Raw genomic sequence first — 24,945 nt, 5'->3', positions numbered from 1 at the left:
ATTTAATTATTTTCCATTTGTATTTAATATATAAAATAGATCATTTTTTCAACGATTAAAAAATTGGATTTTTCGGCTTTTTTAAATAAAATTTGATTAAAAATTGTATGACAAAACAATTTAATCTTGGATAGATAATATAATATTACAGTGCATAGAATATTTTTAATATATTTTTTTTTTTTTGCAAGATTTTCAATTCGCTTCTAAAGAAGTCTATTTACGTAAAAAATAAATAAAGACAAATTTCCGATTTTCAAAGATCAACCAAAGTTCGATATTTGCATGTGTATTTTAAATATGAAAAAAACAAGACGAATATATTGTTTATACACAAACATATAATATTTATTAACTTCTCTTTCTCTCTCTGACACTAAAAATATGAAATAATATTGTTAAATGAAAATACAATTTTCAATGTAGACTGTAAGATAGGAATTATTATTGTTATCTGGCTAATAATAACAACGAAACGAAGAATATTTCTCTTCTCATTTTTTTATTATTATTATTATTATTGAAATTTTTTAATAATCGCTTATAATATTTCCACTCGAAAAAAAATTGTATTTGATCAAGAATTTTTGAGCAAAATCATTATTATTTTTCTCTGAAAATCTTTATTATAAAGACTTTTCTTCATAATAATGGAAGTAAAAAAAAATTAAATTAAAAAAAGTAATAAAATTAAAAGAAGTAATGAAATTAAGAAAAGGTTTTCAATAATAAAACTTGCAAACAAAATTCAAGAAAACAAAGCGGAAATTTTTTAAAATTTCATGGAGAATCGATAAAAGAAGAATTAAATTATTAATTATAATTCAAGAATATATTGATTAAGAATTGTAAAATTCTAGGCAATAATATTTAATAGACTACAATATTTATTAAAATTCTTAAGGGATTTATAGAATTCAATATAATAATTATTAATTATAAAAATTGAAGGTTGTGAAATTAGGTACGTGGAGAATTGATTATTTTTAGATTGTGTCGAAAAAAAAATTTATAGATGTTGATATAAAGAAAGTAGTTTAAGTACTAATTAATTAATTAATGTATTCGTACATTTTTATTTTATTTTTTGTAATCAAAAGTAACAAATTACGAAAAGTTAAATTTTTGTAATTAAAATCAATTGAATTTCAAGTATTAAAAATGTACTTATTGAGTTAAAGACTGTTTTGAAGAAAACATGCGGAAGGAAATACTTCTCAGATTGATAAATTTATGTCGCGCTGAATTTTAATTCGGTATTTTTAATTTTTATCTTCATAAAAAATTACAAAGTAATCGAGAATAATTTCTTTCCTTGTCGATTATATTGTTTAAAAAATGTTTTAATAAGACTGAACTCGAAATATTTTCACTAACTAGGGAACAAGTTCCAAAAGTTTTTAAACTTTTGGATATTTTTTCAAATATAAAGTCTGGTATGTTGTAAATTATATACGAATATATCATTTTATTATCTAAACGAACAAATTTTATTATCTAAACTAGTAAATTTTTATTATCTCTAAATAAAAAAAAATGAAATTTCATAATTTCATTAAAAATAAATATTTCGATTTTCCTAATTTTCTCTATGAAATTTTGATTTGAAAACAATAAAAAATTTTCTTTTTACAAATTTCTTGATTGAAAGCAATTTTCAAGTGAAAATAAAAATACTTTTTTCCTTTTAATTCTCATATTATGTGACCTTAAAATTTTTTTAAATAAATCTCCACCCTCTTGAGAAAAGTGGGTAATTAATTCATTGTTAGTTTATGTTTAGGTCAGTAGGTAGAAGAGCCCTTTCTTCTCCTACACACATTGAAAACTTGAAGGTCGTTGTAATTTTTTATTCGAGAAGGAAAGTGCAAAATGCGATAGAGCGAACGACGAATCAGTGCAAAAGAGCATGAAAAATATTGTGAAATATTGCGAGTAGAGGAAGAAAATAATGAGAGAAAAAAAAATGTATGAACTGTTATGAGATTGGTTTTTGTTGAATAGTTTTAAGATTTTTGTAAACGATGCTATTAGAAGTTTTAAAATAAATATCGTCGCGATCAGAATAAATGTGTTGTAGTCCAAACGTACACGAGGGGCAAAAAAAAAATCATTATTAAAATTTTTGCAAAAATGTACGTAAATGTATAACGAGTCTCACAAAATTCGCAAGAAAAATGTATTTAAAAGAGAAACAAAAAAAAATATGAAAAACAGTAGTGGACGTTTTTAGAAGTAATGTGCGATCGATTTTATAGCGTTAACGTCCAAAAAAAGAAATTTTTAATCTCATTCTTAAGTAGCCGTAGTTGTAAAATTGTGGCATTTGCCAAAAAAAAAGAATACCGATCTCTTTGACCTCTCACAATCTTCTTTTGCTTTTTCAATAATTTAGTTTTGGCCTAAAATAAAAAAAATATCGAGACTATTTTAAAAAATTAATGGAAAAAAAATGATTCTAATCAAGAATTTTGATCACGGGGGGGAAATGAAAGTAATACACAAATTATCGTCTTTTACCGAATGCTAAATGAACAACGAATTAATTACGATGAGCGACATCGAGAATAATTGTCTAATCAAAATTTTTAATTACGATCATTGTCCTTTGAGTTTTAATTCAAGACGCGGGCGAAAAATTTAATTGAAAATATAAATTTTTATTACATTGAACTAATTTTAAACAACTTTCATAATGAAAATAATTTTCATCTTCTATTAAAATACTTTAATGACGAATTAAACAAATTTTTATAAATTAAAAAAAAAATTCTTTTTACAGTGAAATAATTTAATAAAATTAAAAAATTAATTTTAAAATCCTAATTATTGCGAGAATTTTAATAATTTAAAGAAATTTTTATTGGATTGGAATAATTTTATAATAAATTAAAAAATAATTGAATGAATTAAAGATTTTTTAATCAGACGAATTTTTATTGATATAATTTTGTAATAAAATAAATAATTGAATGAATTAAAAAATTGAAGAATTTTTCTGCATTTCAAATTATTGAATTAAAATAATTAGTAATAAATTATTTATATTGGCGGAAAAATTGAAATTTTTGTTTCCTAACGGCAATGTAAAGACTTGTGAAGAGGTTGAAGATGAATCGAACGATGATTTATTTAGTGAAAAAAATACGTAATTTAAAAAATGTCACACATTTGGAAAATAGGTACCAATTCAAACATTTGTTTTCGAATTTCAAAGAAGAAAATTTTTTTCTAAATAGACAATTACGAAAAAGAAAAATTATAAAAAAGATTTAGAAGAAATTGAAAAAATCTAGAAAGCTGATTTCTAATTAATTACTGAATATTTCCGTATTAAATTACTACGAGGCTTTAATTTTTCATTTTAATGTGAATCATTCATTCTAATGTGAATTATTTTTTAAAACGTGAATTATTTTTTCAAATGGGAATTATTTTTTCTAAATACTTTCATTTCCAACAAACGAGAGTCTGAAGAAAATGAAATTAATGGAAAGGTACCCACATGGATTCTCATGAATACTTCTAAGTTTATGCAAAAAAGAAAAAAAAATTCTATGCGAATTATAAGTTTGAATTTTGTTTTCAAAGGCACAAAAATTATCTAGAGAAAGAAAAATCACTTTTACATTGTATAAATTATTTATCAAAGAAAAATGAAGACGCGATGATCTAAGACTTTTTATCTGGACGAAAAAAAATCGGAGCACTCGTTCCTCTTAACTTAAGTACCTGTTTTTTGATTATATAGTATACAACAATATTATACATTATACATGTATTGAGAATTCTTATAGTTTGTACTTTTAACTTTATAGTCTAAGTGCGAGCGTTTCCCATGGGATTCTAGAGGGTTACCTGAAACTGGAACGTGTCTTCCCGAGAGACACTATCAAAGAGATAAAACTGCACACTATAACTGGGTCGATAAATGTCTTGGAGCTGTGTTTTTTTCTCTCTCCTTCAATCGAAATTCAATTGAGTGAAATTATTTTCACTTTTCTCCGTCGTCGATTAAATTAATTTTATTTACTTTTTCTTAATATTTAATTCTCTTAGTTTTATTCAATATTAACAATTTGAATTAAGAGATAATTATTATTTATTAATAGATAATAAAATTAAAAACAATGCGTTTTTTTAATATTGCGAAGAAAAATATTTTTAGAAACAAATTTTCGAAATGTTAAAAAAAACGCAAATTTTGGAAATTTTTTTTTTTATAATTAACAATTTTTTCTACAAACGAAAGAATATTTTTTTTATTGTCGAAAAGAAAACACAGCTCCAAATTATTTCCATTGCCAAACTTTGCCTAGTGAAAATAGTTACAATACTTGTAATATTTAACTGTTACTTGGAAAAAAGAAATTGTATTCGACATTTTTAGCTTGATGAAAAAGAAAAAAGAAATCAAACACTCGAAGACACAAAGGAATTTGTTATATTTAAAAAAAAAATTCTACGTTTTGTTACTGCAACTCACCGAGTTCGCATTAAAAGAAAATTGTCTCAATATAGAATTCTTTCCGAATTTTACAATTATATTAATTAATATTATCAAAATGATAATTTTTACACTAATTATTATAACTATATAAAAAAAATAATTTGAATGAATTTTTAATATATTGTAATAGTTAACAAAAATGTTTACTGAGGGACAACAAAAACAACTGAATTTCAATCGAGTAATACATATCTTCATCGCATCGAACGAGCCAAATCGCAAAATAAAAAAAAAAAATTCTAGGATCGACGAGAAAAAAAAGTGAGAAAGTTGTACAGTTGAAAGAATGAAAGGAAAGGTAATCTTTCGTTTTTTGGGGCCAATCGGTGATAAGGAAATGAATCGTGGTAATTGTGTATTAGAGAACAAAAAAAAGAAAAAATGAAATTAGTAAAAATTCGTTTCTTCATCGATTCCCATTTGAATCGTTGTCGATAACGAATTTATGCCATCAAAAATAAATTTTTTCTGCCGACAAATTTGATGAAAATTCCTGGCGGGAGGTGCTTTTAAAAATTAATTAATTAAAAAAATGAAAAGTTCAAGAAAAACGGACATAATTGTTTTAAATTTATATTTATAAATAAGTTTGTAAGTTTCTCAACGAGCCAACTAATTATTACTGTGAGCACAATAATCGTATGCACAAAAAAAAAATCGTTGCGTGATTATACGTTTATTATGATATATAAAATATATTTGTCTTTTTAATAGGCCGAGTTTAACTATCGCTTGATAATGAATTTCGATTTTTAAATTTCATAAATTTTACTCAAACGATATATACATTTTTCATAAATAAATATATATATACATTATATTGTCAGGAAATTAAAAAGATAAAAAAAAACAGAAAAAAAATGGAATTCGTCAAAGAAAATGTCTCACGATTCCTGGGATATTTTTTTTACATATTAATTTTTAAAAATTAGGAAACAAATTTTTTTACCAAATATTTTGTATTTTTTAAATATCCCCGGAAAAAAGTAAAAAATTGCTTAGATATTTAAAAAGGTAATTTCATTCTTTAAATATATTTGAACACGAATGAAAAAAGAAGTTATTTTAAATATATCATATATCTAAAATGCAATTTTATATTTACTGATAATTTTATTCGCTTATATTTACATTTATACTGTATTACGAATCCCAATTCTTTGTCAAATGAAAAAAAACAATTTAAAAAAAGTACTTGACGAAAATAAATGTTTATTCCAGTTAAAAATTTCTGTATTCAAAAACCACGAAATATAAAAAAATATATATTGAGATTATATTATATCAATTTATATATATACATATATATCTATATTGCAATAGAAATATTTTTTAATATTACAAAAAAGAAAATGAATATAAAGGCATTGTAGAATTTTTCACTTAGTGAGACAATGAATTTGCATATCACACGAATATAGAAATTTTTAACAGAGATAAATGTCAGCGCAGAGTTAAATAATTAATATTAAAAAAAAATGCTACCAACGAATATATTTAATGTAACGGATTGAAATTTTCAAAGTCGTACATCATAATTCTAAAAAGAAAAAAAAAATAATAATGAAAAGCAAAACAAAAAGCGAGTCAGTTAAACAATTTTTCATATTCTATGAATAGCAAATTTGTTTTTCTTTTCTTTTATTGCGAAAAAGAAAACATTTTCTTCTTTACTGTAAAGTGAAGTAGATTTTAAAAATTATTACTGATTGTTAAATTAGAGAAAATGTTTTGTAATATCAAATAATAAAAAAAGAACAAAAAAAAATTATTGAAGTACATAACAATTGTTCTAGTAATTGATATTGTACCTATAATTGGCACTCGATTTGATTTTTCATTAATAAACGAAGAAAAAAACGTATTCAGAGTCTTTTTTAAACTTTAAATCCCCTTTTTGTTATTGCTTTTATTTTTTTAGAAATATTTAGTTTTTTACCTCTGTTTGTTTTAATTAATTAATTTGTTTTCAAAAAAGATATTTATGGCATGTAAATTTAAGATATTTGAATTTTAATCGATAGAAAATTGAAAAAATTCAATGAAAAATTTCTTTCAAATATTATTTTGCAGTAAACTTTTGCAGAATATTTTTCTTCTATTTTTTAAAAAATAAAAAAAGTATTTTTTATTCTTGTAATAATTTTTCATACAATTTTTGCAGTAATTTTTGGAAATTTTTTTTATACTATTAAAAGAAACGTATTTTTTACTCTTATTTCTTTTTTATATTAATTATTATTATTAAAAATAGAATGTAAATGAAATTTCTAATTTCTTTGAATTTAAATTCACATGAACTGTAATATAATTGTTCTTATTTTTTTTTCAGTGGCACTTGTGTATTTGTTTAAACTAAACCGACAATGTGAACAGCGAGGCGGAGAAGGTAAACAAAGTTGAACCAATCGAAGCGTAAGGGTGGTCCAGTGAAGGATTTCTTCTCAACAGAGATAAAGTATGGTTACTAGGGGAGCAACCAATTGAAACTTGTCAGCTTGTAACCGAATTTTCCGAAAGAAATTTTTGATTCAACGATGAGAGTTTTATCTTCAGTCAGTGATCATCTATCAAACCTAACAGAAATAACAATATTCAAAATTAAAGTCAAATTTCAAAGAATTTACAATTTTTTCTCTAAAGTTAAAAAATAAACTCCCCACAAACATTTTTTTTCCTTATTTCAAAAGAATCTAAATTAACAATTTTTTTTTCATTTTCATTCACTTTTTTTTCAAATAAAAAAATATTTTTTATTTAAATTAACTTTTGTACTTTTTCATTTTCTATTTTTTAAATGATACAATATTTTCTACTAGAATTGATTATATTTTGTTAGTTGAATTAATAAAAATATTTTTTAGTAAAATTAATTAAAATATTCTGTTATTAAAATTAGTTAAAATATTTTTTTTAAAAATTCAAATATTTTTTTTAGAAAATTAATTAAAATATTTGTTTACCAAAATAAATTCCTCATCTCTGTTTTTTCTTAAAAAAAATTCTTTCATCAAGCATTAAAAATCCTCATTTTTACCCAAAAAGAAAATTAATACAAAGAAAATTAATAAATAAAAATAAAAAATTCAAGAAATTATTAAAATAGAAAAATGTGTTTGAATGTGAAAGACTGAAAAGGTTTTAAAAAAAATAGAAGAACGCAAAGTGAAGATAAAACAATGCTTCGTGTAAAATCAAAGAAATTGGAGGAAAATGATGATTCGAGTGTTAAACAAAGGAAACCTAAATGTGCAAGATGCAGAAATCATGGACTCATATCTTGGTTGAGGGGTCATAAAAGGGAATGTCGCTATCGCGATTGTTTTTGTGTAAAATGTTCCCTAATTGCTGAACGTCAACGAGTTATGGCAGCACAGGTGAGAGATTTCCTTTTTTGAATTTACTTTCATAACAATTAAAATTAAATTGTAAATAAATATAATAATTTCTTATAATAGTAAAAAATTGTATTTTTGTATTTAAGAAATTAGTAAATAGTAAGCAAAAAAACTAAATAATATTCAATTAAATAAATGAAGAACTAAATAGTATTAAATTAAACAAGTACTGAATAGTATTTAATTTAAGAAAATACTAAACAGTATTTAACTACTTTAGTATGAATTAACAAATTTAGTACCTATTTAATTCATTAAACACTAAAATATTTACTCTCTTAATTAAATAAAATTTATTTCAGATATAAAATTTCTGAGTAATTTAGAAATTGTAATTTCCCAAAATATAATTTTTTTGTAAAATTTGAGTAGTACAACATTCGCTGCTACTACTTGAATTTTAGAATAATCGCAAAATTTTTGTTTCAAAAAAAAAATATTCTGAATAGCACTCACATGAAAGTTTCAAGAAAAAAAATCATTTTTGTTAATGTAACATATCCAGTCTCCTCATTTCTCAATCGTTCTTCTTGTCTGGTATCATTAAAGGCAAAATCCATTAAGCTTCAGTGTTGTATTTCATTTCTGTTTGCATAGGCATTAGAGTCACTCGATCCTTTGTCCATACAACACTTCAACCCTCAAAATCTCAAAACTGTTTCTGATTATTATATACACACACGTGTATGTATATTTAGTGAATATTCGCACTTTGGTATCTTTAGTTGAATGCAACTCCTGAAAGCAATTTAATTGATATTAATTTCATATACATAAATATATTTACGTATAATATTTATTTTATTTTCATTATCAATTTTCGAATGATTACAGATTCAAAATTAAAAAAAAAAATTTCGAAAGAATACAATTAATTCTTCTGAGAAGTTCAATTATTTTCAATACAATTTTAATAAAATTTCTATTGGAAAAAATTCAATTATATTCAAGATAATTTCAATAAAATTTCCCTAACAGGTTCAATTATTTTTAAAAATTGTAATAAAATTTTTTAAACAATTTTTTAATATAATTTAATAGGAAAATTATTAATTACAATTCATTGTAATTAACTGAAATAAATTCTTTAAAACAATTAAATTATTTTAAATAATTTTAATAAAAATCTTGCCAAGAATTAAGTCATGTTTAATACAATTTTAGTTACATTTTCTAGAAAGAATTCAATTATTGAAAAAAATAAGGATAAAATTTTTGAAATAAATTAAATTATTTTTATTATTATTTACTACTATTTTAGTATTTATATATTTAATATTAAATATAATTATATTACAATTCGTGTAAAGTAATTAACTTTTTTCTCTTAATTGAAAGGTCGCTCTAAAACGACAGCAAGCTGCCGAAGATGCAATTGCTCTTTGTATGGCAAAAGTGACGACAGGACAGAAAATTAATCGTCTACCACCGGGAAAAATATTTGGAATGACAGTAACAGATCCTGATACGAATAAAAAAAATAAAGAGGGAAATTCCGAAGCGAAATGTTCATCAAATGATAAAAATACGCCCGAGGACAATGCAAATTCTATCGAAACTGAAGATAACAATAGTTTTGAATTGAAAAATCAAGTAAAGTTAAATTAAATTCAAATTTAGAAATAAAACTCCAAATAAATATCTATATTTTATTTAGATAAATATTAATATTTATTTATAGTTTATTTCGATACCTAAATAGTAGTAGATATTGTAAAGAAATTCAGTTTGAAAAATTTTGTTACTAATTAATTAATTAATAGATAAATAATTTGAAATTTAAAAATAAATTTTCTTTTTACCTCCGAGCAGGAGAAGAATGAAGAAACCAAGACTGATGGTCTCTTTCTAAAAACGAAGGAGAAATTAGTTAAGAAAACGGATTGCGCCGTGTCTCAAACATCCATGGAAACTCTTATTCGACTATTTCCAAATACAAAACTTTCTGTACTTCAATTGGTATTGCAAAGATGTGGACAGGATCTCCTCAAGGCAATTGAGTATTTTTCTTGTAACGAGAAATCTGCAACTATTGATTCTCATTGTCCCAGTGTTTCAGCTTTTCATCCGCCGAAAGTCGATCGTCTTCCGGAGATTTCCAATCCCGATATGAAAACTCCACCCAAGGTGACATTGTAAATTAATAATATAAAAAAAACTGAAATATATTTCATTATTCAATAATAGAAAAAATAAAAAAAATTTACTTACAATATTTTCTTTACAGACTTTTACTCTGCCATCACTGCATCCAACGAATCATTTGGGCGAAAGTTATTGTCTCTTGAACGTAATATCCGAGCCGGTATCGAAGAATTTTGAAAGCACCAACTTCTGTGGAAACAATTTCCCTTTTGGAAAATCAGGAAACTCGCGAATTGATCGCGAGAGTATTGCTCTTAATTTACAGTATAATCATTACTTTGACTCGGGACTGCAATATAATCATCAATTCGCTGAATTTTCTCAAAGGCCAAGTATTCTCCATCTTCCACCTTTCATTCCAAATATTCCTTGCGTTCAACCCAATTGCTTGCTCTGCTACAAATTTGCGTAAAATGTCTCAATTCATCTGCGCCTTTGACAAATTCTTTCTGAAAAAGAAAATTAAATGTCAGTAAACTTTAAGTATATTTAATAAAAGAAATGATGAAATTAAACTCACCTTTTTAGAATTGAAGAAAAATAATATTATTAAAATTATTTCAACATTTAGTTAAAGAAATCAATAAAAATTAATATCAGAAATTAAAATTAATTGCAAATAATTCTCAGAAATTTAAATGAATTTCGAAAAAACGAATTTTCTAAATCAAAAATTAATTAATTTATTCTATTATATCAGGGTTGCGGGGAAAAAATTAATTTTGTTTTTCCCTAATTCCCAGACAAAATTTTAACTTTTTCCCTGACCCTAATGAACGTTCTGATTCACTACTGACTCTAAAAATGAATTATGAATCCAAATATTAATTTAATTTTTTCCAGTACTTTAATAATAATCCTTGACTTTTCCCTGATTTCCCTGACCTGTGGCAACCCTAATTATTGTAAAATGATATCTACTGTATTGAAAGAGCATTAGGATAGTGAAATATTCGAATTTATTAACCACTATGATGAGAATATTTATACATAATTATCATTAATTTACAACTAAAGTATCGAGCGTTTAATACATTACATGTATTTAATTGTATATGTAATAATTTGATATCTTCCTAGAATACAATGCGTTATTTATAACTGGAATTACAAACATATTAATTTAACGCAAGTCTCTGCGAAATTATTAAAAATTCCCCTACTTTTTTCTTGTATAAAATATGAACTTTATACGAAAAAAAAAAATTGCCTTCTGATCACTTATAACTTTTTTCGTTTACAATTTAAATTCGAAAATTAATTACACTTTCATTATTTGCAAAAAAAATACTTTTCACAAACAATTGAATTAACAAAAAATTTCTTTGAAATATTTTCTACTAGAGTCTTAGAAGTTCTTCAACTATTACTCCTTTTTTTAATATTTCTTTTAAAAGGAAAAATAATTTAGAAACTTTTTTCTAATTTTAATTTTAATTTTAATTCAAATAAATTTGAATGTTTTAAATAAAACTGAATTATATTTAAATGGAAACTGTCTTTTCATTTATTTTCGTGTTGAAATAAGAAAGAAATAATGGAAGATTTTTTTTATCTAATAGAGAAAATATAATAATTAATATAAAGATAAAATTGATGGTGTTACACTTTTCGTAATATCGTTTTGTGAAAGCAAAAACATATATATTTTCATCACTCGTGAAATAGAGAGGAAGTTAATCGAATCAAGAAGATCCGATTCGTCGTGCAAATAATTCCTCGGCAATGCCTTGAGGCAAGAAAAAACCGAAGGGCAGTTTACTTTTGATTTACTTTTCGCTAAAGAAAATACTAAACGGAAGTCCCACGGGACGATTGCGCATTCTATGACTATCGTCGCCGTGTAGTGTCTTGAATTTCTAAACACACATGAAACTTAACACCATTCAAAGATTTTTCTCTTCCAACTTTCTTTCTCTTTTTTTCTTTTGTTTTACACGTATATAATATTTATCTTCTGAATCTTTGATTTTCAAATTTCCATTCTTTTCAATTTTCTCAAAACCAAAAAAAAAAAAAGAAAAATATCAAAATAAATGAAAAGCATTTTTTTTCATATTGACCTGAAAATAAAACAAATTAGAAAAATATTTTCGAGGTAAATTTAATTAGTTTCAAAATTTTCCTATGTTCTGAAAATAAAACAAAAATATTTTCAAATTTATAATTTAGAATTTAAAAAACTGAAAATTGTAATTTAGAATTTAGAAATAAAAAAAAGGATAATGAAAATTGAATTAATAAACAGATTTTTTTGATTATTACCAATAACAGTTTAATTTTTAGGATACTTAAAATCTTTTTCTCTTACGATTAATAGATATTTTACAAACAAGATGTGAATACATTCCTGGCAGAGAACTTGATTGGAAAGAGCACTGAGATTCAAATTAACTGCCCAATTTTTCATCCGACTGACACACTTTTTTCTTTCTCCATTTTAAAGCAGAAACAGAAATTTTACTCCCGAATTCTCTGTGAATAAAATTTATTTTGCACACGTTTCAAAGAATTGACACGACTCGTGCTCTATGTGAGAGGCTGGATTATTACATGGCTTCCTCTGGAAATTCTCGATTATCTCGATGGAAAGACGATATTTAGAATCGAAGATGTGGTTTGTTCTTTATCATGTGTCTGAAAAGGAATAAATTATTATTATTGAATATTTTAAATGTTACTATAATATCCCTAATTAATTATAATTTTTCGTTTTAATAACGTTTACTTCTAATTTTAAAACGGAAAATTTTATTTACTTGTCCAAGTGTTCCCAGAAAACCATGAGAGCTGCCCTGTCTAAATGCCGTTTTGTTCGACTCAATTCAATGACCGTTACTGCCCATCTCCCTACATTTGCGTCCAATTTCATTTCGTCATATTTTATATGAAATGCACAGACTGCAAAAAAAAGAAACAATTTTCATCTAAGAAAAGGCAAATCACAAGGAAAAAAATATGAATTTAATATATTAATTTAATTTAAATCATAATAATTGCAATTTGTACAAAATAATGAAAAGCTAAAGAATCGAATTAGGAATTTAACAATTATAAATAATACAGAAATACTGTTAGTTGATACAAAAATAAATATCTTATCAAAAAAAATATAAAAAAAAAAAAACGTTTTATATTACAGTTCAGAAATTATATTTATCAAGCAATTAGATTTTTGCAGGAATTGAATTATTTTTAATAAACTTAATAAAAAATCCTTTAAAACAATTAAATTTACAAAATTTTTAATAAAATTCTTCTCAAGAATAGAATTATTTTCAATTAAATTTTAATTAAATTTCTCGAAAGAATTGAATTATTTTTAAAAATTTTAACAAAATTCTAGGAAGGAATTCAATTATTTTCAGAAATAATAAAAATTTTGTGCAGGAAGTCAATTAATTTACAATAAAATTTTAACAAAATTTCTCAAAAGAATTCAATTATTTTTAAAAATATAAATAAAATTCTTCAAAAAGAATTTAATTATTTTCAATGCAATTTTAATAAAATTCTCGAAAAAAACGAAATTATTTTAATAAATAATCAAATTCTTCGTAAAAATTCAATTATTTTCAAAAATTTTGATACAATTCTTAGCAAAAATGAAATTATTTTAAGATATAATAAAATTCTTCGCAGGAATTTAATAATTTTCAATAAAATTTATCTAAAGAGTTCATGTATTTTTAAGAATTTATATCTCTTCAAAACAATTAAATTATTTTAGAAATTATAAAATTCTTCGAAACCATTCAATTATTTTTAGAAATAATAAAATTCATCGGAGGAATTATTTTTAATACAATTTTAATTAATTTTCTTCAAAGAAACAATCGTTTTTAATAAAATTTTTAATGATTTTTTCGAATAATTTCTTGAATTCCATTATTTTTAGAAATTTAAATAAAATTTTTCAAAAAGAATTAAAAAAATATTAAATTTAATTTACAAATTAAATACGTTGCTGAAATTTCCAACGTTAATAATCAACGATTAGAAGAAAAAAGTAATATTTACTCAAAAAATAATATTTTTAATTTACAAATTTTGTTTTCAAGTTGTTGAATTCAAAACAATTGTGTTAAATTACTTTTTATTGGTATTTAATCTTTAAAACCTTGAATTTTCTAATTCTAAGGTTTTTTCATTAATTTAAAAAATTAAAATTACAACTATAACCCTTCCAAACTTTAATTATTTTAATTTTATTAAAAATTTTAATTATTTTCTACAATTTTTAACTAAACTTCATTTCGAAATCAATTATTTATATTAATTTTTAATAATTTTTGAAAGTCAATAGCTTTACAATTAAATATACAATTAAAAAATGTCCAGAAAATTAAAATTTGATAAAATCTTTGAAAAATAATTGAAATTTTGTAAAATCTTTGAAAAATAATTTAAATTTAGTAAAATCTTTGAAAAATAATTAAAATTTGGTAAAATGTTTGAAAAATAATTGAAATTTGATAAAATCTTTTAAAAATAATTGAGATTTTAAAAAATACCTATAAAAAATCAAATTTTTAAAGAATTTTAATTATAAATGATTTCTTTGAAATTTTATAAAGTCTAAAAAAGTAAATTTAAAAAAATTTTAATTTACTTTGTTCGAAGCTAAATTGAATCTTAAAAAATTATAATAAAATAATTCTTAGAATTAGTATTTTTAATAAATATTTTAATGTAATTTTTCGAAAATATTTGAATTTATAAAAAGAAGTTTTGTATAATTTAAAAAAAATAAAAAAAATTGAATTTTAAAAATTAGAATGAAAAAATTTTGAGAATTACTTTTTTTTAAAAATATTTTAATATATTTTTAAGAAACTAATTTTCATTTTTATTAAATTTAGATACACTTGTGAGATTTTTAATTAAACTTTTTGAGAATTACATTATTTTCAGAGTTTTGCAAATTTAAATTCATAAAAAGTTGAAAAAGTTGCAATTTTTTAATATAAGTCGATAAAAGTCGTATTATTTGAAAATAGTCGATAAAAAGTCGAAAAAAGCCTGTGTTCGTTATACTCACTTTTTGAGAAAATTTCAACAGGATTGCCATCGAAAGGCCATCCTTTAAACTGCCAAGCGGGTCCATTGACAAAAACGGCCACAACTCGCTCCCAATCGGCATTATTTAATTTCTGTGGATTATCAACAACCCGATAGGGAACCGTTAAACCACCTTCTTTTCGGCGTTGCAAAAGAATTTCAGTTTCACGCTTACAACCTTGCGTTCTCTTTTCTTCGTTTGTGATGAATTTCAAATCCTGTAGAATATCTTTTGAATTATACATGGTAATTAAAGATGTTGTGGCACTTGGAATAATAATAATAGGCGTTCGGCTTGGTCGTTTATTTTGCGCTGCCTGTTGTGGCGTTAATTTGGCAGCTGATGTTGGCAGTAAACCCGATGTTGGCGTTGCACTTGGTACAGTTGGTGGTTTTCTAATCGATGGATTTGTACCTTCAGTCACAGACTTTAAGGTCATACCATGATAAGTACCCATAGTATCAATTTTAAAACCCTCCGTCTCCTCTTTTTGACGAATAAATCTTTCCTGATCGTAACGATTATATTGCGTTGGTTGTGGTAATGGTCTCATTGGAGTTGAACGCGGTGTTATCATTGGCGTTGGTGCAACGGGTCCCTTTTGCCTGCCCTCCTCACGCGCCTTAATACCCTGTAAAATTGCGAGAATATTTTTTGCAAAAACCTTACCACTACTCTGTAATATTGTTGCCCTTGTACGCCATTGTCGTTCACGAGAAACTATATCCTTTGTATCGTCAACGTCCATATCTAAAATAACTTTTAGATCTGATCCCATACCTATATCGTCATTTTCTTTAATTGTCGTTCGTTTTTTTGCTAAACGTTTTGCTTTGATGGCGGCAATTTTCTCGACTGACATTGCCTCTGATAGTGATTTAATATTGTCAACAGTTACGGAGGCTTCCTTTGGTGCGTCCAAACGGGCTGCAAGTTGTTCCTTAACTTTTTGCACGTGTGTCTCTTCAAAACGTGGCTTTTTCGATGAGCCACTCTCAAGGCCATCCTCGGCAGTTCTTTTAACTTGTGTGGGTATTTCAAGTGGTGCTGATTTATCGATTGCCACTGATGTTGCCGTCTCGCCATTGAGATAGGCGAGGAGATCCTTTCTGTCGGGACGACGTACAACGGGAATGTTTTCAGCGGCTGCCTGACGTACATAAACCGGATGAGAAAGTTGGACATGTTTCAGCAAGAATAAAAGGCACTCTAGTGTGTAATAATCCTTCGGTGTTCCATCTTTACCCGACCTACAAGAATATACTCAATAAAATAAATACTTTCAATCAGAAAAGTAAAAAATCGTCATATTGCATTATTTGTAAAAACAAAAAATTTTAAGGTTATGTTTGCTGTCCAAACGCAGAAATTAATTCACCATTCATAATTTTTCAGTTATTTCCTCATGAATTTCATATCGAAAATCTTCATAAGCATGCAATTAATACCATCACCAAATAAGAACAAATAATTACAAATAATAATTATTTTAGAAATAAAATTCAACCCGCCTGTCATGCACCTACAGAAATATTGGTCTGTTTCCATGTCAAATAAATGTTCAAATTAAGAAATAATGTCCAAACTTAGTATAAAAACTTAGTATTAGTATAAAAATTGCTGAAAAATGTTAAATAATAAGAATATATTCTCAATTTAATAATTGTACATGAAAAACAAATGTGAAAATCTAGTTTGAAGGTTGACGTGAACGTCCAGATTGAAGGCGAAATTTATGGAATAATAGCAATAGATAAAAGCTGACTTACCCGTAGGTCAAGTAATTTGTTTTCACATTTTTCGGCCAGGAGAATTCTCCGAAAATAATTTGATTTTCACGTTCAATAATTTCTTTTTTGTTGACATTGTATTGTCGCAACAAACTCAACGGGTCCGCCATGATGCACTGAAATGAAACTGTACAGTGCTGCCAATAGTAGACTCTCGCACTATTCTTCCCGGTTAATTATTTTTATTAGTTAATTTCTACGTATTAGAGAAAATAAGTAACATAAAAATAATTATTTTTATGTTACTAATAATATATAACACGAAAACGTTACCTAAATTCGCTCTTATTATTTTAAATTAAAAAATATTTACGATTTGCACACATTCAAAATAACCAGGTCTACCACAACCCAGAATCAAGTTGTTTACAAATATAATTTTCCTAATTATAATAGTTTGTTAATTAAATATGTAGAAAATATTTACTTATTAGTAAAACAACTTTTAGAAAAGGATCAAGTAGGTGAATAGAAGAGAAGAAAATGTATAAAAATGAAAATAAGATAAAAATTTGAAGCATTTGAAAGGAGGATGAAGTTGTTTTGATTGACAGTGTTGACAACCTAATGAAAATTAAAAACTGTTGCTAAAAATGTCAAAAAGTAAATAAACAAATGTTGAAATCGTTGAAATTGAAATAAAAAGCAAAAATCCAGGGTTTTTTAGACACTTTATTTATTGTACGGTATAAATTAATAATTGTCAGTTGTTTCTTTTTATATTTCCAATAATTTTGAAAAAGTGTAAATGAATTCTCCGTTTAACAATCGTTTTTTAATAAAAACAAACGAACATAGCCTAACTTTTTGGTAAAAATATTTTTATATCTAATGTTATAAATTTCGATTTTATTTTTTTATTTTATTTAATGTAGACGGATAAATCAATCTATTATTTAATAATTAATATTATTAATATTTCTTTATTATTAATATTATTTAATTAATCATAAATATTTATATTTATTCAGACCAACGGGCTTTCGATATCTTTTCGTTGGTAATAATTTTATAAATGTTTTTATATTAAAGAAATTTGTATTTTAATTAATGCATTAATATTATTGATATTATTTGATAATTTAATAAATGTTATTTATATTGAAATTATTTTTATTTTCTAAAATTTAGTTAACTAAATTAAGCATTAAATATAATTAATATCGAGAATTATTGTCAAATAATAATTTATATTTAATTTTCAGTAATGACAGAAATCGAATGAAGTTTTGATAAATTATTTCTGTAATAATTATAATTTCGCAATCTTTCATCTCCTTTAAAAGCAATGGAAGAAACTTATGATCTTGAAACACCACCTACTATAATTTAAAATGTTCTAGATTACTATGATACTTTGAATTGCTAATTATAATCGCAAAATTATTTATATTCTCTCTTGCAATCGCTAATATTCCAATTTAAAAAAGCAGAAACATATATAAAGGAATCAATTTTTATTATTATTATTATTATTATTATTATTATTATTATTATTATTAGTAAATTAATTAGTGAATAATTTATTAGAAATTAATTATTTGGAATAATAATATTTAAATAAAACAAAATAATTTGAATTATTATTTTCATTCTTTTTTATTTCATTTGGATTATTTGGATTATTTATTTTATTTTTATTATTATTTCCTATTTTTATTTATTTTTTTTTTAATAAAGGATTTATCTAATTTAATCTATTTTTTTATTCTTTATTTTTAATTTATTATTTTTTATTAATTATTTTTTACCTATTTAGAATTTTTTTATTACATACCTTTTATATTGAATTTGTATTTAAATAAATTTATTCAGTTTCAGGTTCTTAGTTTCGAGTTGAAGTATAGAGAAAATTCATTGAACTCATCATTCTATTGTTGAAAAAAACTTCCGGTATGCAGAAATACTTCCCTTTTTTTTATGAATACACAGGAATAAATTTGATGGGAGAATTTGAATTTTTCGACTGGACATTAACAATACGAACACAGGTCAATTCTCACCGTCACATCTATACTTTATTGTTCATAATACTTTTTATTCTCCTCGACCCTATTTAAAAGTTTCCAGCATATTTAATTGTCTATTCAAATGTTTCTAATTACATGTTTCCGTGATATATTTTATGATAGAGATGCAATACGCAAGAGGAAACTGATTCATATATATGAAATATAAAAAAACAAGTCCTATTTTTGTTTCTTATCACTTTTTCAATAAAATAAAAAATAGGAAACTGGTGAAAATAAAAATTATCCACAGAGAAATATTTTCTTAAAATTATTTTAATTTAATCACATATACAATTAGAATCACATTTTTATTTTTATTGTTTTATTGTAGCGGTTTTGCGAACTTTAAATTTTTGTCTATTGTTAAAGAAGGCAAAATCGAGATGAAAAAATATGAATTTATTTAAAAGGGGATAGAAATTTTTGTTTTGCTTCTTATCCGCGACTAGGGCTCGATTTTGTAGAATTTACTTTTTTTTCTGGTTCCGTAAATAAAATTGGGAGCTTTGTATTATTGCGGAAGAGCAAAATATGTACATTTGTTTTTTTTTATTTTCAATAATTTTCTTCCTAGAATCGATATGTAAAAAAGTATCCTTTGTTTTCTAATTCCGTTTGTCTTATTTTTCAGGCTAACGAGACAAAAAAAAATGATATCGTCTGCTGATGAAATGGATTTGCAAAAAAATTAATTGCAAATTTACTGGAATGTCTTTGGATTGAATCGAATTTTTTTTTAATAAGAATCACAGTGATGAAGAAGAAGCGAAGAAATTTTTTTGTTTTCTCTTTTTCTTTAAGTGTATATCTTATGCCTTTGGTGCTTGTGCTGGTGCTGGTGCTGGATTACCGTCTTGTTCTTCGGATGGAGGTGGAATGGATCGAATTTCTGGATATTCAAGTTTCGCACCTGGTTCGCAATCGAAAATTGGACAGCAATCTGGAAAACTTGCGGTCTTATTTGTTTTCTCAGAGATCTTGCATTTGGGATTTGGTTTTGGCAATGGTCCACAATCTTCTACCAATTCGAATAAACGTCCTAAGTTATCTTCAGCAGTGATGCAAGTGGAACGTCCGCAGAATGGAGAGAGATCCCATGATTTTGTTGGTTCAATTGTTGCACATTTCGTCGATGCAAAACACATTTCAGGGAAATCTACACAAAGAAAGGTATTTATAATTATAATTTACATTGATTCATAATTATTAATTTCATTTAAAAAAAAATTGTTTATAAGTTAAAAACGAAATTTTTGATCAAAATCCAAAGCGATTTTAATTGCAGAAGCAGAAATTTATTCTAAATGCTCCTTTTTTTTTAGGTAGAATAAAATGAAACAAGAAGAAGTTTGAAAAGAAATTTAAATTTGATGAAAAAACTGAGAGAAAGTGCTTTTGATTGAGAAATATTAAAAATAGATGATTCTAATTCCAAAAGTGCAAATTTATTCCGAACAATGTAATAATAGAAACTTCAAGGCGAGACACTTTCTCTGACCAATGCAAGTGATCCCTATTGTGAAATGTTTGCACCCCACACAAGAATGAAACTTGTTTGATTGTCGGAACAAAGTGATTATATATTTAAATATAATGACATTATAATATCTCATGGTCATTATACGTATGTAATGCACAATATTATTTGCAAAATTAACAACGAAAAAAACAAAACAAAAAAAAAAAAGGATAGAAAGAAACGAGTATAAATTCATAGGAATTTTCAAAAGAATAAAAGCAAATAATTAAGAGGATACGATTCATTGAATAAAAAGTGGTGTGAATACAGAGAAATCAATTTGCATAATTGGTCTGATTTTAAATATTATACTGACGTGTTCATATAGAGAAATATGAGACTATTATTTAGAATCCTTCGGATCTTGAGGAAAATTAGTTTAATCGATAATAGAACCTTCGTTATAATTGCATTATTACGAGGTCATTTGGCATCTTTAAGGTAATGAGATAAATATTCATAAAGAATAAAAATGAGAATAATCTAGAATTTATTGTAAACGTATTTATCGTATCTGGAAAAAATCGATTTTTGCAAAATTCAGAACAAATCTTTAGAACATTTTTTTACAAAAACACTTTTTAACTCCCAGCATCAAACAACTTGAATTTATTTTTGCTTCTTTGTTTTATTTATTTAAGTCTTCTAACATTTGTTATTAACGAATTAAAATTTACATATTTACATTCTGTTTCAATTGTTTTGTAATTCCACTTTCGTATTCTATTATTTCCTGTCGACTAATCTAAATCATTAAAATGAGTCATTGTTTATTTTTTTTGCATAATTTTTCCCCTCTCTTTAATTTTTTTAATTTTATACTATTTTCTTAATTTTTTATAACTTATATTTGTAAAAAAATCCCTTGAAGGAAAAAACTACTTATTATCTCAGAGAGGAAATAAATATTCCTTTTCGAAATAAGGATATGCTTGTCGTGCATTATCGTTTTTTACACAGAGGAAAAAAAACAATAAAAATCATAAATACGTTTATTTCATTTTGAAGTATATTTATCAATGCTAAATGGTGTGAAAAAAAATCTGGCCTAGTCACCAAGGTAACTTGACTTTCCTTTTTTTTTGTAAAAGGGGCGTGTCTTGAAAATCTATGAACCTCGAAAAGATCAATTTACTTTCCAAACAGAAAAACAAATAATAAATTAATTATATTGTTTAATTAGATAAAATATCCTGTGAATTTTCACACCTCCGGCATTATGAAATTTTTTTTCTTATCCACTTTTTATTGATTTTAATTTTAAAAAAGTCAACTCTATAATTAAATTCATTTCTGGTGAATAAAATAAATTTAAATATTTTTTAAATTTAAAATAGAAAATTTACAATGTAGACAAAAAATTAGATAAAATTCTGTAAAATTTTCACACTAAAGCGTTGTACCAATTTTTTTTCTTTCTACTTTTTATATTTTTTAATGTTTTTAATTTCAAAAATAACTAATAATTAAAATTTCAGATAAAAAAATAGTTTTAAATATTTTTTTAGTAAAGAATTTTCTTTTGTTTTTAATTTTTAATTTGTAAAAATAAATATTCATAATTAAATAAAAATTAAATTATAAATATTCATGGTATGCTAATATTCCTGTAAATGACAATTTTTTTTTACTTTTAGGGGAGAATGCACTTCCTTTTCCGGAGATTTGAATGCCTAGTGTGACATGCCGCTGAGGAAACAATAGCAGAATTTTATTTAAAACGGTTATTTCTATTATTTGAAAAAATTATTATTTAACAAAATAATTATTTAAAGAAATGATTATTTAAAGAAATGAATATTTAAAGAAATGAATATTTAAAGAAATTATTATTTAAATAAATAATAATTTTAAAAATTACTGAATTGAAATAAATTCTTGCATTTAAGTAAATTTTCAATTTTAATCATTTGTTTGTTATCAAATTTTAATAGTTAATTTTCGTAGAGTGAGTAATTAAAGTTTGTTAACTTTAATTTCAATAATTTGTTTTCAAAATTAGGAAACAATTTTAATAACTAATTTCCAAGAACAAAAAATAAGAAAATAAGTAACGAATTTTAGTTTCTACATATAATTCACAAACAAACGGTGATAAAATTTGATATGAAATGAAATTGTTTTCTACAAAAGTATTCGAAAATATATTTTTTTTATAATTCTGTAAAATTTATTTTCGAAATTTATTTAAATAGAAATTAATTGTTTTCTGATAATTCTATTTCTTTTTTCCAGATTTTTGGAGCTGAATAACAAATTTTAAAATTTGGCATTATTTCTGTCAAGAACTTTTTTTTCTTCTTTGTTCGACGAACTTGAAATTCGAAACGTGTCTTCAAGTCAAGTGTGCATGGACTAAAAATGTAAATAAAGTCGTTGTACCGCTTTCACTTAAAGATACAACCAATATACATTGAACTTCGATAATTCAGGTAACGGAGATTATTTATTAATTTTACCATTTTTTTTAATTTCATAACATGTGAATTAATTAGTAGATATTGAATTTTCTATTAAATACTTATCTTTAAAATGAGAATAAATTGAAAATTAAATTCAAATTTTTAGTTTTTTAATTCAGAACATTTTTTCAATTTTAGTTCCTAATTTATTATTATTAATAGTTCTATTATTTTCTTCATTTTTATTATTGTTCTTTATTGTTTCATTATTATTAATATTATTTTTATTATTTTAATTAATATTTTTTTTTAATTTTATCATCATTTTTATTTAAAAATTTCAAATTTAGCTCAATTTTTAGAAAATTTACTTTTTAATTTATTTTCACAAATTTTATTTTTTTTCTAGAGTTTGACACTCACCACGAAGAACATCAGCGGGAATTACTCGCTTATAAACTCGAGGACGTCCCTCTTCTTGTTTTTCATCAGCGGCAAAGACAGCGGCGACGAATAAAACAGCGAAAATGAAAACAAGTTTCATGATTGTTTTTTTTTTGGAGTGAATTTCCTAAAACTTGGGAAAAACTTGTTGTCGAATCTAAAAAACTGTGTGTGGAACAAAAAAAGAGGAACGTACTTCCGATTCACCGATTATGACTGGTTGGGTTCGACCCTCCAGTCGGGATTTTATAGCTAAGTACCGGGCGGTGTCCCCCAGGGTCTCCCCACCGGCACTCACGTGTCTCACCTCTCGAAACTCCAATCTCTAAAGAAACATCAGTTTGTTCTCATATCAAGTCCTTTGGAGCACGAAGGAGTCACTCGAGGTCAAGCAATTGACCCAATGTTATTTACTCCATTAATAATTAATTGTTTTTGTTTCTTTAATTTTTCATTTATTTCTCCATCAATGACAAATTTAAATTAAAGAATCTTTACATTTTTTATAACTCTATAAATAGAGGAAAATAATCTATTGTTAACCAGTAATATTTTACAAAATTTTTTCTAATTCATAATTTCAAAGAATAATCTGGCAATAAATTTTAATTGACGATAATTTCTCTAAATTTTTTTTTCTTAAATATTCCTTTAAATCTGTCTTGCAAAATGATAAATGAAAAAATAATATCATAATTCTCAGAAAGGAATTTCCTACTGGGAATCCCATTCACCGATTCATGTAAATAAAAATTTTACCTTAATTTTAATTATGGGAAAGAAAAAAATTTACGCAATTCCGAATTTAAAAGCAGGCTTTTTCCCTTTCTTTGCAATCCAAAAATATTTTTAATCCTTGAAATTTAATTTCGAAAAAGGATAAAATAATTACAAGGACATTAATTTGAATATATAGGGAAAAAAACGAGTCTCAAAATACAATTATTTTTTTTTTGAATCACGATTTTAGAAAGTCAAAATCTTCCACTTTTTTTCTCAATATTGACGATTAGTATTCAACATTGAATTCAAATTGATTCAAATATGTTGCATAGAAAGAAAGGAATCAAAATGAAGAAATTGAATTTCTATTCAGGCACTGAATCATTCTTTTGTGATAAAAATGATTTTTTTTTCGCTAAAATGAAAGAAAGGCGAAAGTTGTTTTATGGATCCTCTCTTATTTCAAAGCAAAAGAAATTTTCTTGGAAGCTGCACAAGGTCTTCTCCAGCTTATATAATATTTTTTTCAACAAGTAAAAATAATCGAATCTGTGAAATAAGAGAGAGAGAGAAAAAAGTTTTTTTTAATTATTTCGTTCACGTTAGAATGAGTCACACTTTACAATCAAATGCAGAATATTAAAGAAGCCAAATATTTACCTAGTGCAAAGTTCTAACAATTTCCTTTGAACTTAAGAATAGAAAAAAGCAAAATAAGAAAAAATACGATTCAAAATAATTTATTATTAATTTTCAAAAAGAAAAATTCTTACAATCCTTTGAATTTAAAATAGGAAAAAATAGAATTCGAAATTATTGTTTTTTATTAATTTAAAAAAAAATTCTTACTTCCTTTGAACTTAAAATAAAAGAAGCAATGTAGGAAAAAATATAAATTAAGATAACTTTTTGTCACTTTTTGTTATTATTTTTTAAATAA

General features: G+C 24.3%; 3 protein-coding genes and 2 long non-coding RNA genes across 5 annotated transcripts; 3 read left to right on the top strand and 2 right to left on the bottom strand.

Annotated features, from left to right (window-relative positions):
* Positions 1-7,636: 7,636 nt before the first annotated feature.
* LOC122510855 (doublesex- and mab-3-related transcription factor A2-like) lies at positions 7,637-10,600 on the top strand. The gene is made up of 4 exons (XM_043625797.1): positions 7,637-7,887; positions 9,247-9,501; positions 9,721-10,035; positions 10,136-10,600. Exons 1-4 carry the CDS (start codon positions 7,690-7,692, stop codon positions 10,463-10,465), a joined length of 1,098 nt encoding a protein of 365 aa, XP_043481732.1. The 5' UTR covers positions 7,637-7,689; the 3' UTR covers positions 10,466-10,600.
* A 1,702-nt stretch (positions 10,601-12,302) lies between these two features.
* On the bottom strand, positions 12,303-17,027 carry LOC122510854 (parafibromin). Its single transcript, XM_043625796.1, has 4 exons — positions 16,885-17,027; positions 15,095-16,365; positions 12,813-12,954; positions 12,303-12,690 (listed from the first exon to the last, which is right to left on the bottom strand). The coding sequence occupies exons 1-4, from the start codon at positions 17,013-17,015 to the stop codon at positions 12,654-12,656; spliced, it is 1,581 nt and encodes a 526-aa protein (XP_043481731.1). The 5' UTR covers positions 17,016-17,027; the 3' UTR covers positions 12,303-12,653.
* A 493-nt stretch (positions 17,028-17,520) lies between these two features.
* LOC122510859 lies at positions 17,521-19,356 on the top strand. Its single transcript, XR_006302469.1, has 2 exons — positions 17,521-17,715; positions 18,721-19,356. It is a non-coding gene; the product is annotated as an uncharacterized LOC122510859 (long non-coding RNA).
* Positions 19,173-23,521, bottom strand: LOC122510857. Its single transcript, XM_043625798.1, has 2 exons — positions 23,262-23,521; positions 19,173-20,073 (listed from the first exon to the last, which is right to left on the bottom strand). Exons 1-2 carry the CDS (start codon positions 23,380-23,382, stop codon positions 19,727-19,729), a joined length of 468 nt encoding a protein of 155 aa, XP_043481733.1. The 5' UTR covers positions 23,383-23,521; the 3' UTR covers positions 19,173-19,726.
* LOC122510858 lies at positions 20,081-22,954 on the top strand. The gene is made up of 3 exons (XR_006302468.1): positions 20,081-20,877; positions 22,074-22,159; positions 22,672-22,954. It is a non-coding gene; the product is annotated as an uncharacterized LOC122510858 (long non-coding RNA).
* Positions 23,522-24,945: the final 1,424 nt, after the last annotated feature.

Source organism: Leptopilina heterotoma, unplaced genomic scaffold (assembly GCF_015476425.1).
Source record: "Leptopilina heterotoma isolate Lh14 unplaced genomic scaffold, ASM1547642v1 Lhet_76, whole genome shotgun sequence".
NCBI classification, from domain to species: domain Eukaryota; kingdom Metazoa; phylum Arthropoda; class Insecta; order Hymenoptera; family Figitidae; genus Leptopilina; species Leptopilina heterotoma.
Note: the sequence above shows the minus strand (reverse complement) of the source record. Positions and strands in the feature narration are given on the sequence as shown.